Genomic DNA, 16,603 nt, shown 5'->3' on the forward strand with positions numbered 1-16,603 from the left:
TAAATATAAATGGCCTTGTTGGTTTATTGTTCTTTGTATGAAAGAAGCTTTATTGTACAACTTACACAACTTTAAAATGGAAAATGGTTAAAAATGTTTACAAAAAAGTATGTTCTTAGAAAATTATGCTAGCAAAAACATTGGGAGGAAGGAAGCAAAAAAAAAAATCTTCAGTTCAGTGTGCAAACATTTTATAAAAAATAGAAATACTAACTCTACAGGTAGCATTTCATGATAAATTATTTAAATAGCATATCTACACAATTATGTGATTAACTATTACAATGGCAATGAGAAAAATAATTTATAAAAATACAAGCAATGGTATACAAGATGACAGGAAAAATATAACACAACATTAGAAACTGTATTTGACATTTTGTTTTCTTCCAACGCCATTTCCTTACTGGGAATATATTTTCTGCAAAGAAATTTTGACTATGTACAGCATTAACTTTTTAGTACTACAGTAGCTTTAAAGTTTGTTAGACATTTGAACTCTGCTTAATCCAAAGGTTTTTCTCAGTCACACAACAATGAGGTAATACTTGTACGTAAAACTTTCACCATGTTAATTTCTTTTCCTTTTTTGAAGAGACAAGGAAATATAAGGATGCTGCCCCTTCTGTTGGGGAAAACAGTCTTCTAATGTACATCAAGCCCTCTCGCTCTTTTGCAAGGAGCTCCTGAAATTCTCTCTAGTCCGTAAAGAATTCCTTATTTTGTAGCTGCACTTCACTAGTTGCAATAATTAGTGTGCAGCGGCATGGTTACTGATGGCAGTCGTGCCTCTTTCTGCAATCTCCTCAGGGCAGGTATTCTGGGTTTGTGTCAGGCCCACTGACCAGTGGTAAAGCGCTGCAGATGTTTCCCCAGCATTAAATAACGGCTAAGAGGGTAAACTGCATTCCCTCATCTCCAGCACTATGGATGAAACAGGAACTGCTACCATCTGAAGGGACTTGAGTTTTAGCACTGCAGAAGAGTTGCCTGCCAGGCTACCAACTGCCTTGCATAAAGAAAGGAAAAGCCAACATTGAGCTCAGACTGAGAAAAACAAACATCCCATTCCCCACCCCACCGCTTTTCCCTGCGCCTCAAAGCCTTTATGGGAAAACTGCTCTTTGTAACAAATACATCACCACTATCTGCTCCAGACAAGATTTTTTTCTCAACTAAAACCCCTCTAGTTTCAATATAGAACAGAGTTAATAAATAATCTGTATTTACAATCTTACAGTCATGAAGACTTGTAACAATGATTAGGTGGATAGTCTTGACGCATTTCTTCTTGTTTTAATCAATAATCCCTCAGTCATTATAACATCAAGGATAGGTAAAAAATAAATATTTTACAATTTCAGTATTTTATCTACAGGCCCCTTCCCCTCCCCTCCAAAGCAGCGAGGGGTTTAAAGCATCTATGGCATGTAGAAAAGGAATGTTTTCATTATTATTATTTTTGTGCCTTTTTAACCATAAGAAGTGAAGCACATGCTGGTTTCCTGAAGAACAGCACAGTGCTAGCTGAGATGGCGGTGCTTTCTGGCACCATATCTGAAAGAAAACATTTAAACGTAAGAAAGATCTGCATCTAATCAGGAAAAAACAGAACCTAGTTGTAAATCCCAGTTCTCCAAAGCTGGTGTGATCCAGTGTGCCAGTTTTTATCCTCTTTCCCCCTCCCACCATGGAAATCAGTTTTAGGATATCTGTTTTGTCCTGTGTAATAGAACAGCTGATCTAGCTCACGACAAAGAGTAAAAGGCTGTGTTTTCATCTGAAAGATATGACATATAAAGTGATAATCATTTCTCCAAGTTAAATAGATGTAAACCAAGGTAGCGCAGCCCTCATTAAAAAAAATTCCTCTCCCCCTTAAAGAAAAAAGACTTAGAGTTCACCCTCCCACCCAAATATCCTTTTCCCCACACAATGAAAGGTCTTCAGTTTAAGTAGTCCACAGCACATCCAAAGATGTTCTTTTTACAAAATGCTACTCCATGGGACCTCCAGTTAGAGAGGCAGTGACACTGCACTGTGATAAACAGCAAACAAATGTCTTTCCTACTGAAAGAAGTGTGCTTGTTCAGTGAAGGCAATTCTCATTTGCAAGACACATTTGTTTCCTTCCACTTCAGCAGAGGTCAGATACCAAGTATGTTCTCACTTTCATTCTCTCAAAAGCATTCTCTTGAGGCAGGTCATGTGTTTCGAGTCCACATTTATGCAGAAATAAGAAAGGAAGGAATTATGTAATGGTCCCAGGACTTGTAAGGCTAAACGTTTCAGAAGGTGCAATACCAGCATTTTTAAATAGTCTCTGGATCCAATAACCTTGTGATTACGGATCTGTGAAAAAGAAAAAAAAATTAAGATATTCAAATATTTCTGTGTATTGTGCATGATTATGTCTAAGACACGAATCCCTAGAGACATTTGTAAAGAACACGTTGGTAAAGAAAACTGAAAGTGCTTAGGTACTTTCTTGAGTTAGACTTCAGAATCTAGTCTGTGCAACCATTACATAACGAAGTCACAGCTTAAGAAGACTAGGGCACCTGGAACTAGTCATATGCACTTACCTCCACTGAACTGCAAAAGCGCAATATATGGACAGCTTCAACTTTGCTTGCTTTTAAGCAAACTAGTTTTTTGCATATCAGACCCTACTCTCTTGCTTGCTAAAGTCAATATTTTGCATTTTCACCTTGGACTTTGTCAGCTATGTTGATTCATTCTAGTCAGCGTTTTAAAGGAGATTCATTTCATATCTGGAAGTTAACATGAATTTCTGATACTTCAAAGTAACAGGATAGAAATATACTTAGATTTTATACATTTAAGCTTTTAACTGTGAAGAGTTTATCAAAAAAAGCGTCCTGTTTCTGCCTGCAGACCTTGCATGGGATTGAGCCATGACAGATCATGGGTGAACTTTCCTTCTTAGCTCTTATTTCTCGATCCATTCTATTTTTCTTGAGAGCAGCTTTCTTGAACCAATTAATTTATACAGGATCTCTTAAATACAAGATCTTCCTTACCTCTGCATTCATATTTAAGATCTGAGAAGAACACCATTTCTTGGGAGAAGACAAATAATCCTAGCCGACCACCAGCATAGGTTTTATCATAGATTGGTCCTGAGTCTGCCATGATTTTCTTCCCTTCATACATTACAACCCTACAATGAGACAAAGGTCAGCCATCTTTAACAAGTTTCTGTTAGGTTCATCTTTACAGACATACACTTTCCTTGGGATAATTACTTACGATAAAAGGATGATGCTCACCTGATGTAACCAGTCTTTGGTCTGTGGCTAAGACGCCATCTGTACGCAGTGAAGTCTTTCCAGCCTATGTGACGAGGGTCATGCCACAAAGTTCTCACCTACAAAAGAATTTTTTTTATTAACCGAAGGCCTGAGATAACATAGCCATTATTTTGACATGAAGGTGCCTTGACAATCAGCATTTTGACTAGTAAAGGCTTAAAGTCAGTCATTAGGCTCTGTAATGGGGTCTTTTGAAGTCAACTGCATTTAAATTTACTTTTAAATATGTAAATAGGAAGCTACTCCACAACTCCAGAAACAATTGATTCACTGCTGCTGGAAAGCTTATCTGCAGCATGCAATCCTGTTAGTTTTATACAATATTTTGTAAGATTTGGGGTAATGACAAGGTTATCGGTCTTTGCCAAGAAGAGTATGCCGTTCTGATCAGCATGCACAGATGCCCTGTAAGTGTCTAATTTGTTGGAAGAACAGCCTGCCTTACAGTGAACAAGAGCGGGTTATCAAAGTGCCACTCTTACCTGGCCAGGAGTGTTTCCTGTGTGCCACAGAGCATTACGAAGGTGTTCTCCTGGACCAGTGGTAGAATTCACAACTTTGATGGAGAGACCCGAGTAGCCTTGAGCTTTGGTTGGTGTGGAGTCCCAGTAAGACTGGGTGATCTGCTTCCACATGACAACATAGAAACGACTGCTAGATTGGTAGCCAAATACAAAGCCAGCATAATCATCATCCCTTTCTGTATTGATGAAGAAGGTGCCACTGAAGTCCACAGCATTGAATTCATCAAAACCTATGGGGGCATTAAAGGAGAAAGTTTTAGGCACTGCTGTTTTGCAATTCTTAAACAACTCCTTAATAGTTTCTCAGGTTCTCCTCCTCCTCCCCCCTGCCCCTAACCAAAAAACAATGCTTGTTAAAGTTTTCCCCTTACCAACTGCAAGGCCAGGGTCACAGTTGACTGTTTGAACCAGTTCTTTACCCTGGTGACGAACAACCCAGTTTGGATCATTTTGGGATGTTCCTTTGGGATCCAGGGGAATCATCTGAAATCTTCGGAAGTCAGTCTCACTAATGTCCACATTTTCAGGGCAGATATCATCAACATCTGGCACGCTGTCCTGGTCAAAGTCATCTTTGCAAGCATCTCCACGTCCATCGCCTGCAGCACACAAGTAATTTCACCATTATAGCACCATTGTTGTTTGTTTCCAACTCTTACAACTCGGAGTTGAAATCTTAATTGTAGATCTCTGACTGCCCAGGTACTGCTGGCAGACACAGTACAGAAGCCACAACAGCTACTGTGTTAATGCCTTTTCACTCCAGCCTGATAGTGACTTAGGAATAAGTTGTATATGTGGTCATTTTCACATTGCTCCTTACTAATAAGGAGCATTAAAACAACAGCACAGACATTCTATCTTTTTATTACTTGGAATTTTTGTCCAACCCTAAATAGTGTAAAAAAAAAATTAAAAAAAAATGGCAAACTATTAGAAGATACTTTTAAAATGTTTCTATGATACTGGCCATCTTACCATCAGAATCAGCTTGATCTGGGTTGGCAACCAATCTGCAGTTATCTTTGTCATCAGGGATACCATCATTGTCATCATCATGGTCACAGGCATCACCTTTTCCATCCTTGTCATGGTCAGCTTGATTGGCATTGGGCACATAGGGGCAGTTATCAAGATTATTTTGATGGCCATCTTCATCTATGTCCTGGTTATTGTCGCACTGATCACCTATGCGGTCAGAATCAGTGTCTTCCTAAGAAAGGGAAAAAATAAAGAACATTTTAAAAAAGCCACTTAAAAAAGGCTGAAATATGAGTCTTAATAGCTAGAATTAGTTGGGATTTCTGCTTGCTTTAGCAAGAGCTAAGACAGATGTAGTGAGATACTAGGATTAACACATGCTTACTTAAAGCTGCCTGGGCTAATTGCTTTTGGGCTGCTTTAGTGTTGCCCTGGTTTTAATTTGAATCCACAGCAGCAGAAAGCAGTGTGGTCATCAGCTTCTCTTCTCCCTTCTGCCACATGACTCTTCTGTCATTAGTCTACCATACTGGACACAGGGTACTTTACTTCCCACCTTCTCTGGCAGCTCCCTGGTTCCAAGGGCCAAATAAGGGTAAGACTACTCTGTACCTAGCCAGTAGAGACTGTAACATTAAAATATAGTCTAAGGAGTCTTGGTTTTACAGCTTCCACACCATATCATGATTTTTCTTATCATAAAAGCCTATAATGCTCCCTGACTCAGTCAAGCCCATTATTCCCTTAGTGGTCAAAGACTGCATGAACTGCTGTGCTGTGCTTACTGATCACGTATTTCAGCCAGTCATTTGCTTAGTCAGTTTCTGAAATAAGAAAAACAATTCAGTCATCCCTGAGGCTGCCTCAAGGTTCAGTCTAGCAGTCTCGTCACTGGTGGATGACCCTGGTGTTGATGTAAACAGAAGGCATACCACACAGTTTGAATAGCTACTAATTCTGCCATTTGAAAGCTAATATCTCCAGTTCTAGAACCCGATTAGAAAAGTGTTTGAAAAACTATTAGAGTCCCAAAGTGTTAAGAGAAACATTGCCTGAAAGGATCTTCAAGTATTTTCCACCCTCAGGTAGGGAAGTAGTAAAGCAAGTGACAAAGACTAAGAAATTTTGTATTATCTGTCTAAATCCTTCAAGTAACGCTGCTTTTAGGCGACATGACCATACTATACTAGATTCCACTGATTTGCAACAGCTTTTCTAACCCTTCAAACATTCCAGTTATGTCCCTGAAGCTATTAAACTTACAGCCTTGTACTTGACAGGATGGCACAGGCTTTATCTAATTCTGCCTTCAAACGTTTTTGAAGGAGTAAGTTGTGTGAGAGGCTGGATGCCCCTACGTTTTTATGAAGGGGAATTTTAAAAGTGTCAGAATACACCTTTGCCTTAGAGAAAAGCAACCTGTGCTGCCTTTGACTTCCTGGTAGAAAAGTTATCTTTTGAAATGGAGCTGCTTCGAACTTAAGGACAAAGATTAAAGAGCGACTTTGTGTTTAAGTGAACACAGCACTACAGGCTATGAAAGGGGTAGTTCCTACCTACCTAGATTTCATACAGTGCTCCCAGGAATTTCATATCCTCACTGCGAGGATCACCACAACTGACAAAGCTAAGAAATGTTTGGGAGACTAGTACACACAGCAGTCTCAGATCTTCACTAGAGTTACTTTTCAGAAAATACCTAGCAGCTATTTGAACTGTGAGGGCATGTTATTTGATAAAGGCACCATTTGGCAAATTAATAAGAATGATTCCTGACAAGTCAAATTCAAGCTTTAACTTGTTCAAATATTTTCTACAATACACAACATTCTATATTTTTTTTATAATACCAGTCTTCTATTTATAGAATACAAATCCCCTACCTGGTCAGGATTGTGTTCCAGTGGACAGTTGTCACACTGATCTCCAACACCATCCAAGTCTGTATCCCTCTGGTCTACATTGTAGACATATTGGCAGTTGTCCCTTTCATTAAGGACCCCTGCAAAATTAAGGAGAGTTCATGAATGAAAGTCAGGCCTCTAAATGCTGCAAAGGACTGTATAAGGCCACCACATGCTTCTTGATATATTTTTGAAAGCTTTGAGTGGCATTTGAAAGCTTTGAAACTTGACTCATCACTAGCTCTGCCACACACGTTTCTGCTGCCTGCAAAAGTAGAGCTACAATTGAACTGTGCCAAAACATGTATATTTCAAAGAACATTTCCATTAGCTGTAACTGTTGCTTCAGTAGTCTTTATGTCCTGAAACCACCAGAGGAGAACTTTTGCATGTTCAGGGATGAAATTCTGGTAGGAAGTCAGTGGTATGCTGGGTACATTTGATCAATCTGTGATTAGAAAACCATCTAAAGGAGTGATTAGAGGCCACCTACCATCTCCATCAATATCCACTGCACATGCATCTCCTTCTCCGTTGTTGTCAGTGTCAGTTTGATCAGGGTTGTGATTGTAGGGGCAGTTATCACAGCGGTCACCAACATCATCCCTGTCATAGTCATACTGCTGTGGGTTGTAGATGAATGGACAGTTGTCCTGCAAGAGCAAGAAAGTGTCAAGCTTTAAAGAGAGTCAAATTAAAACTTTAACCAGGGTCTGCTTATGCTTGTACCACTGTATGAAAGGAGAAATGAAAGGCAGGGAAACAGTTAAAACTGGAATGCTTCTCTCTCAAAACACCCCGTTGCCTGCATGAGTGTAGGAATGGCTGAATAAAAACGAAGATTCACTTCCAAAGCTCAACCAGCTGCAGAAAGTTTGTCTGCATAGTTATGCATATCTAAAGGTTTCTAGGATAGCTGTCAGTGCCAGCAATTTCCTATGGTCCTCCCTTAAGATTAAGGTCAGAAGCTAGACCCCAGCCTTAAGAAGGGGAATGGGAGAGCTGCATTCTTAAAGGCTGTTCTTTTGTGTTGTCTTACCCGGTCATCAGGAATACCATCATCGTCGTCATCATTGTCACAGGCATCACCAATCCCATCCTTATCATAGTCTTCCTGCCCAGAGTTGGGCAGATTAGGGCAGTTGTCCTAGAAAGGAGAAAGTACACAGATATGTTTACTCTTGGCATGATTGCAATAGGGATTTTAGCAGGTAAGATCTAGTCATTAGGCAAAATCATACCTCAATCAGATAGGTGTTATCTTACTGTAATTCTCTCAATTTTAGCTAGTCCTTACTGTGAGGATAAGTCTTAGAAAGCCATAGTTCAAATCATTTTTAAAACAAAGATTTGGCTGCTTTTGAGAATCTTACCCTCTTTTTCTTCCCCTGTGGACAGATATCTGTCAAAGCAAAGCTGATATAGGTATAGCCTAGAGTCTTCCTAGAACGTTTATAATTGTGTCAAGCTTCATATTTTCCCATCTTGCAGAAATATCTACAACAGCAAGAGCCTCCTAGCAGTACCTTGACAATGGTATCCCTACACAGAGGGGTGTCTTACTAGTTTTATTTGCAGAGAGGATAGTTTAATAGCTCTAACTAGATAGAGACTTGCTTTGTACCTCAAACCTAACATATTTTGTATATGTGTCAGATAGACAGGCTGTTATAACAGCAGATGGGAAGACAGGATAAACTTACTTTTTTACAGTGGTAAGTGGCATTGGCAACACAAACAAGGTTCTCATTTGGCCATCCATCCAAGTCAGTGTCTTCTCCACAGATTATGCCATTGCCAGCATAGCCTGGTTTACATTCACAGCGATACATGGGGTCACTGAAATGGCCAAGGTAGTTGCATTTGGCATTCTTGTTGCAGTCATGTGTTCCATCTGTGCACGGATTACGTGGCTTGCAGACCTAGAAGACCACACAGAAATTAAATCCACTGGAAACATCTTTTCATCCCTCATTTTTCCCCAGAGATTCAAATAAAACAGAGAGTACATGCATATTTTGATCAGAGATCTTTTAGTCAGAAAAAAAAGCCTCATACATTCCTTTCTTCCACTCCCCAACTCCAGTAGCAGTCTTAGCACTAATTATTATTTTTCTTGTTCAAACCTTACTTATTTTCAAATGGAACCAAGCACTAAAATATCTAAGACACATATTGTTGGATCATAAGTGAATTCTGATTAAATTACTCTTAAAATTATGTATAACATCTGAACCCTCCACAGCTGAGGAGGAAAGTGATTTTTAAAATTCATTGTGAACTTCAGTAGAAACTGCCTAATGCTCCTCCTGTTCCAAATCAGAGGACAGTGTTTTGTTAAGTGTACCAAGTCCTTCTTCCCCAAAATGCATAGGTGCTTTCTGTTGTTTAGAAACTTTGAGGTTTCATAACCCAGAACAGTTCTCAAGTTGACAATACCTGTTTGTTAGCCATGGCATCCTCAACACTGCGACCAAATGGCTGTGTCCCAGTGAAACGTGGTGGACAAGGCAGACAGTTGTACCCAGGTTCAGTATTCTCACACCTGTGCACTCCGTTGAAGACAAAGCAGGCATCGGGAACCTCTTTGCACTGAAATATGAGTTTGAGATAAAGGAGAAGAGTTAGTGTTATAAAACACTGGGATTTTATTCTCCCTTCCCATTTTGTTTCACTCCCTTTCAAGGGGCAAACTCTAGTCTTCTTACCTCATCAATATCTTGGCAGTGGACCCCATCACCATGGTAGCCAGCGGGACAGGCACCACACTTCCAGGAACCATCAGGGGAGCTGGTACAGGTAGTTCCCGCAAAGCAGGGATTAGACAGACACCCATCTGAGAAACAAATGAGAAAGTATTAAGATGAGGAACGCTTACCATACTGCCACAGTACTGTATTTGGCCAATACGCTAGTTTAAAATTCTAGCACTTGTGTTTTACAGACTTATGTCAAATTTTTTAATCGGTATTTTCAAGATTTTCCACAACCTTCAGATGTTTATGGGAAAATGGATACTCACCAATTGGACAGTCCTGTTTGTTGCAGACCTGAGTCCCTCTAGCTTCACCTACGCAAGTCTTCCCACCATACTGAGGCTCAGGATTATTGCAGAGACGGCTACGCTTTTGAAGTCCTCCTCCACATGTCACTGTGCAAGCATCCCATGGAGACCATGGTCCCCAGTTGCCATTAACTAAAAGGAGATACAAGTTAGAAGACATGTATAGCTTTAAATTCAGTGGTACAACTAGTTTCTACCTGACTGAGGACTATTACTTTTGTAGCGAGAGCACTTCAGACATTGTTCAGACATAAATAATAGAATTAACAGACTCCATGGAAGAGCCATAGAAAACAGTTTAATTTCACCTAAAACTAACCTGTGAGGTTTTACCTAGCCCACTTCTAAGTTTAAAGAGAGAAGATTACTAGAACTAGATTATATAGCAGCTACTCAGGAAGTTCACCGTTTAAGCTACTGAATAGTAGTTACCACCTGCACACACTTACTTGGGCAAGGATCTTTCTGGCAGGATTTGTTTTCTCTTGCCTCACCCTCACAAGGTTTGCCGTTCAGCTGTGGTACTGGAGAGTTGCAGAGACGAATTCTAGTGATGATGCCCGTGCCACAAGTGACAGAACATGATGACCATGGTGACCAGTGACTCCAGCCACCATCCTGTTTAACTACAAGAGAGAAATGTCTGTTATTGATAGTGTTTCTGAAGAACAGACTTCAGCTGCACAGCACCTGGGACAAAGCCAGTACCAGAACTGTACGAAAGACTCTACATACATTGGATAGCCTCAGCACTGTCACAGATCAAGTTGTTTTATCACTAGAGAAACTGCTTACCTAAACTGGCCTCAAATCTTGTCCTGGGAGCACTGCCCAAACATGCTTATTTACTGCATTAACTGTCTGCTCCCCTTTACCTGATTAATACAAGTCCTTAAAGCTAGAAGCCAATGCTCCATCCCAGTGACAGAGCTACATGGTCATCTTTGCTGTTAACATTAAGCTAATAAAAGTGGCCTGTGCTTTATTACCAGTGTGAGCAGATTAAGTACTTACATCTCTTATCGCACTCCTGAAGGTGGCAAGTCCGAGTCTGTACAGAAGACCCTTCACAGCGGTTATTGAGACTGTCACAGGATCGCCCTCTCTGCTGAATCCCATTCCCACAGGTCACAGAACAAGAAGTCCATTCAGACCAAGGAGACCATCCATCATCTGCATAGTCGCTAGCTGCAGAGGAATACAGCTGTTACAGCTCTGAATAAGACTCCAGGTACATGTTTTTCCACAGCCTTTTCTCCCACCCCTCTCTCCACAAAAAAAGACAACTGTCCTCAAAAGCCACATGTGTCTTCCTTTCTTGTACAAGACAAAGGCCATGAACTCAAATGTTTCACTGCTCACATGCATCACTTTAGTGATTAGCCTCAAAGAGGCATCAGGCTAACCTTACTCCAGTGGTGCAAGGTTATATCCAGTTGTGGCATACTTTAGAGCAGCATGTGTCTAGCTAGATGAAGCCCACTGCTATAGAAGTGTGAAGGTATTAAGTACTTACGCCAGCATCGGGGGCAGCACTCCCCATCAGGCACAGTGGCATTGGAACAAGGCATGAGAGGACAAGACACTTTCCGGCATATAGTGGCAGAGTTCTATAAAGAATTGCGAGAATTGCAATAAGCAAGACAAATATAAACAATGTCTGGAGTCTGGTTAAATGATAGAGATCTTTCTGCAGCACTTAAATGCTCAATAGCACATCCAAAGCAGAGATCCTTCTATTTAAAGCTAATACAACCCAAGTAGTCCCAGGTATTTTTAGTCAAACTTTTAGTCAAACTTAATCTCATTCCCATTCTCACCCATTACTTTTCAGTCAAGAGTGGAAGTATTTTGGTTTTGCAAATGTTGATCAAGAGTAGCTACCAGATGCTGGCTAGAGTAAAAGAGTATCACGTGATAGCCGAAATATAAGGTCAGACTTCAAGGGAATGAAACAAGAATGAAAAGCCAACTTTCTTTTCAGTTAATATGGATTTAAGCTGATTATATGGTAAAGATAAAATGAGTTTAGTGGACTCTGCTCAAGAGCCATGAACTCTATAACTTATACTTAGAGGTCTTTGATCTTTAAGCCAAGCAGGCAGGGTAAGAACACCCACCTCCAATCTCAATGAGACCTAAAGGGCAGCCTGTAGTTTTGCTTCTCGAAGGTAGCAGCTTGGTCAGAAGAATGCTCTCATGATTGCTATTTTTAATCTCTCCAAATAAATGACTACATTAAGGCAATTACAGCTAACACTGAGTTAAGAGGGTTGGTAGGACAGAGGCAAATGCAGAAGTCACAGTATCATTTGCTGACTACAAGACAAAAGATGTAGAGACCTATAGAACCAGATGCAGAACTTGGTGAGATGCCTTGGATTGCACATGTACAAATACTCAGCCTTTAGTTTCTAAACAGCGGCAGGCTACTTAACCCACTCTTTGGTAGACTGGTACTCCAGGCTGCTTTTGCTAAGGTATAGTTACAATTAAAGGGAGCAAGCGAAGAGTTCAAAGAAACTCTGAAACTGTATGTTTTGGCGTACTTTTACAACATTATGCCTTGTGTTCCACTTCTGCGGAAATATCTTGCCAGGTGATCCTGGGATTTAAACAGCTAAACTGAAATCTGGAAGGAACTGCTGTTCCCTATAATCTGTAACAGCTAATAGGACACAGCTAGAAGCATTTGTTAGGTAAAGGAAAACCGTGTAAGTTTGTTGAGAGCCTTTACTGAGTACTAGAATCTCTTTTCCTACTAAGCCAGCAAAAGATTCAGTGAGGACAGAAGGTAAGTCTAAAGTATTCCAGGGACCAAAGCTGCTAGTACTATAAATTTGTTCTATTGATGCTGACTTACAGTTTACTCATGGACTTAGGTAAAGAATACAGGCATTCCCCAAGTTAAGGAACTAAAAGTGTGTTAACAGCTGTATCAGAGTGATGTTTTGTATAATTTTCTAAAATACTGCTGTTGTAACACTGTATGAAAGCTGCCTTTATACCAGAGATCTAGTAGGATGAAATAAACTGAGTAATTCTCTGGCTACTGTGGTATGCCCAGTTCTGTGAAGGATTCACTCTTTCTAACAAAGAATGCCATTCAGAAATATCTGTTCATTTCAACAACGTGAATTTATGTAGAGAGGATTCATGAACATGAGGAATCTTACCTGGCAGGTACATTCGGTGCAGCTGTCAATAGTCCACTCTTCCTTATTTTTGTGCAAGATTCCATTATGAATGCACACTCCAGGAGTGATCTGGACCACTTTGGCAATGAGTTCATTTTCTTCAGTCTTGGGAGGTGGGGGGAGGCAGGAGAAAGAAGCAGAGAGAAGATATTTAGAAGTTAATACAGAAAACACCCTTTTCCACAAAGTCATAGAGTAAAGTTATTGCTGTTTATCCAGGCTCTCAAAGGGCAGGTTATAATTCATTCACTAAGTGCCAGTTAACGTAAGGTACCATGAATTTAACCAACACTCACCACTTTGCGAACTCTGTCTTGAAGTGTTGTAACCATGGACCGGAGCCCTTGCAGTTCCACAAACATATTTGTTAGTTCGTCACAGGAAAAACCACAGACTGCTTGGATGTCCTTTGTTTTATGGCCAATGTAATTAGTGCGGATAGCTGGGCTGGAACCATTGATGGGGTTGTCCAAAGTAATGATCGCACTAGTGGCTAAGAGACAAAAACACACATAAAGTAAATGCATTTTTTACTATATGCATTTATCATTCCAGTGTAACACCTGCTAAACAGCTGCCACCAGATTCATTAGGGTGCCTGCAGAAATATAATCTTATTTCTTATGCAATGTGGATTTGCATGTCAGCATAACGTAACGAAGAATCTTATTTTTAATAGGTCATTGGATTCAGAAGATTGCAGACTTACAGCTGGAGCAGCCTTTGTTCCTCAGGATGGTTTCCAGAGTTGTTCCAAACACAAACCGCACGTTCTGCAGCAGTCCCTGTGGACAGAGGAAGAATTACAGCTACTTGCAGCAACTGCAAGGGAAAGCAGTACAACTTGCATGGAGAGAGCTGGTAGGCTCTTAAGGTCATGTAAGATTGTTAAGAGTAATTTCATGACAGACAGATGACAAAGCGAAATATATTGCTTTATTCTCCTTAATGATAACAAGCCCTGCTTCCTAACATTCTCATCTTTGACCGGACAGACCTGGCAACTCTCCAGGCGGGAAGGAAAAAACCCATGAGTTTCTGAATCTCATAGAAGCAGCTGAGCAATGAAGCTACAACTACCTGGTTGGAAGCTTCAGTGCCTTCTTATTGAGGCAGAAAGTTCTATCCCTGCAAATCTAATGCTTCACCCTTCAAACTCCGTTATTAAAGTTTAGTAGATTTAGAGGCGGTCCATCAGATGTACACAAACTGGTCAGTGGTGGAACCCTTTCTCCCTGTTACCCATGTCTTTGTAGCTATTTAGGCTGGTTGAGTAGCTAATGCACCTTCAAGGCAGATGACTGAAAATACTAGGCAAAAACATAAGTGAAAGTCTTACCTGGAAGTTGTCATTGACTCCCCCTTTGGCAATGTGGAGCCTGGCACTGCTGGCCAGGTCCCTAGTGAAGATGTTCTGGATGGGTATGTCCAGTTCGGCGTTCTCCATTTTCTCACACCCCACATAGAGCTGAGCCCGGTCCTCCTGCACAAACAGGGTGATGTTCTTCCAGTGTCCTGTAGCTAGCAAGGCATCCTCTACCGACACTAATTGCTGCTTGCCATCACCAGAAAGGCTCAGGTCCAGGGTGCCTGCCTTGCCATTTGATACTAGACTGAAGACATGACCAGAGCCATCTTTCTGTTCCACGGACAGCAGCGTGCCTCTACTCTTCTTGGCTTGCCGGAGAGTGGCCAGGAGGATGAAGCCCTTCTCAGCATGGATGGCATCTAATAAGTCTTGGAACTTGGAGTCGGGGACAGCAGGGATGCGACTGGCATCTTCAATGCGGTAAGCAGGGCTGGAGGATTCTGGTCCCTTCACCAGGTGCACCCCGGGTGCCCGGCGCCCAGCTCCCTTCCGAATGAAGCCGATGAGTTCAAAGAGATCAAAGACACTGTTATCATCACTCCTGGACTCTGCAGAGAGATCAGAACAAGCATCATAAGCAAGGGACAAGAAAAAGCTGAATAGGTGCATATCTCGCAGGATTGCTTAACATATTGGCTCATGGTGCCTATCATGCAAGGCACAGCGCCTCACATCAGAGCACAGACAGCAGCTCCGATGGTACGGCAGTCCCACCAGGAGCTGCTGTGCAGCAGTACGTGTGCATTCTTGTACAGGAGCCAGCCGGCACAGGAGTGCCAGGTACCTGCTGACTGACACACAAAGGTAGCAGCCGTTCTGGCACCTCATTAGGCTCTAGTAAAGGAGAAATGGACAGCAGAAGCCCAGACTGCAATATTCGCATGCTAGGATACAGCAAAGTGAATTTGCTTAGTCGGGCTGGGTGACAGCAAGCACAGTAGCAGCTTCTCCATAGCACCATGACAGCAGCCCACTGCCCCATTCCTTCTTCAGCCAGTTCCTACATCACATTCCTCCTTTCCTCTGCCCAGCGCAGAGGTGGACAAGCTATGCGCTCAAGTCCTGGAGACTCTGCATTTCTATTTCTGAAGGTTACACGAATTCCACACCAGAGAAAGTTTCCTGTTCCCAACTAGCCGATGCTCAGGTTAAAAAGTTTTTGTTCATTGAAAGCTTTGGAACTCTTCACCACCGAACACAATTTCAGCTGCCTACACAGACACCAAGAACTGTTTTGTTCGGTTTTTTCCCCCCTTCCCTGACTGCTCCGAGTTCCGGCACAGAGCTGGTCTTACCTGCCGTGCGCTTGCCCTCCGAGACGCCGAGCATGAGGAGGAGGAAGAGAACAGCCGTTGGCCCCATGGCAAAGGTCTGTCGCTGAACCAGCCTGGGGACAGCACAAGGGAGAAGGTCACCGCGCTGCCGTCGCACCCGGGACCGACCGCCCAGCGCGGCGGCACCAGCGGCCCCCGAGGCTCCCCGGAGGCAGGAAGGCTGCGCAGCGGGAGGCAGCGGAGACGGGGCAGGTGCCCGCCGCCCCCGGAGGGGACAGCGAGCGCGGCGGGAGCCGCTTCAGCACTTACCTCCGGGGAGAGCGATCCGGGCGGGCAGCGCCGGCCTCCCGCACCTCCGGGTACCGGCGACTAATATCCTCGGGCAGCCCTCGACTGTCCCGGCGAGGGAGGGCGAAGAGCGGCGGGCGGGCGGAGCGGCGGGCGGCGGCGGGAGCGGCGCTGCCGGGACACTGCGGGCGCCGGGCGCCGCGCGCGCCTTTAACGGGTGGCTCGCATTCCTCGGCGCGCGGCGGACCAATCAGCGGCGGCGGGGCAGGAAGCGGGAGGCGGGTGCCGGGTGGCTCCGCGGCCAGAGACAACTTTCCACAGGGGCCGGGGGGCAGGGGCGGGCCTGCTGCCGCCGCCGCCGCCGCGCCCCGCCGGCCGGGGGAGCGGGCGGCCGCCGTGCTGCGCCGCGCCGCGCCGCGCCGCTCCACTCCTGAGGGGCGGCGCCGCGCCCGGCCGCGCCACTTGGGGGCGCCCCGCGAGCTCGTAACGGCGCTCGTCCTGCAGGGCCCGGCCGCCGCTCCTGGGCCCCGCGCCGGGCGCGACGCCGCCGGCTCCCGGTCGCCTTCCCCGCCAGCAGCGGGGAGTCGCGGCGGGGCCGTCGGGGGCCCTCGTCTCCCGAACCTGCGGTGAACCGCGTCTGGCACCCGTTCCCCGCCGCTCCGCGCCT

At 43.4% G+C, this 16,603-nt stretch overlaps 1 protein-coding gene across 1 annotated transcript; it reads right to left on the minus strand.

The window, feature by feature from the left end:
* On the minus strand, nucleotides 1-16,106 carry THBS1 (thrombospondin 1). The gene is made up of 22 exons (XM_087746600.1): nucleotides 15,958-16,106; nucleotides 15,670-15,761; nucleotides 14,345-14,922; nucleotides 13,715-13,790; nucleotides 13,302-13,498; nucleotides 12,985-13,110; nucleotides 11,325-11,418; nucleotides 10,823-10,996; nucleotides 10,258-10,434; nucleotides 9,767-9,940; nucleotides 9,453-9,580; nucleotides 9,184-9,336; nucleotides 8,448-8,666; nucleotides 7,784-7,891; nucleotides 7,238-7,397; nucleotides 6,724-6,842; nucleotides 4,838-5,072; nucleotides 4,231-4,458; nucleotides 3,818-4,089; nucleotides 3,294-3,391; nucleotides 3,045-3,184; nucleotides 1-2,352 (listed from the first exon to the last, which is right to left on the minus strand). Exons 2-22 carry the CDS (start codon nucleotides 15,734-15,736, stop codon nucleotides 2,345-2,347), a joined length of 3,531 nt encoding a protein of 1,176 aa, XP_087602726.1. The 5' UTR covers nucleotides 15,737-15,761; nucleotides 15,958-16,106; the 3' UTR covers nucleotides 1-2,344.
* Between the last annotated feature and the right edge of the window lie 497 nt (nucleotides 16,107-16,603).

The sequence above is a fragment of the Nipponia nippon genome, unplaced genomic scaffold, assembly GCF_047370975.1.
Source record: "Nipponia nippon isolate SJK-2023a ecotype South Korea unplaced genomic scaffold, ASM4737097v1 scaffold_10, whole genome shotgun sequence".
NCBI classification, from domain to species: domain Eukaryota; kingdom Metazoa; phylum Chordata; class Aves; order Pelecaniformes; family Threskiornithidae; genus Nipponia; species Nipponia nippon.

Bases quoted from the DNA above. Each gene is read 5' to 3' on its own strand.
- THBS1 (XM_087746600.1), bottom strand. From the start codon at position 15,736: ATGGGGCCAACGGCTGTTCTCTTCCTCCTCCTCATGCTCGGCGTCTCG. The intron at 7,892-8,447 runs GTAAGTTTATCC...TCTCCTTTCTAG, and splicing joins CCACTTACCACTGTAAAAAA to GACAACTGCCCTAATCTGCC. The intron at 6,843-7,237 runs GTAGGTGGCCTC...TTAATTTTGCAG, and splicing joins AGTGGATATTGATGGAGATG to GGGTCCTTAATGAAAGGGAC.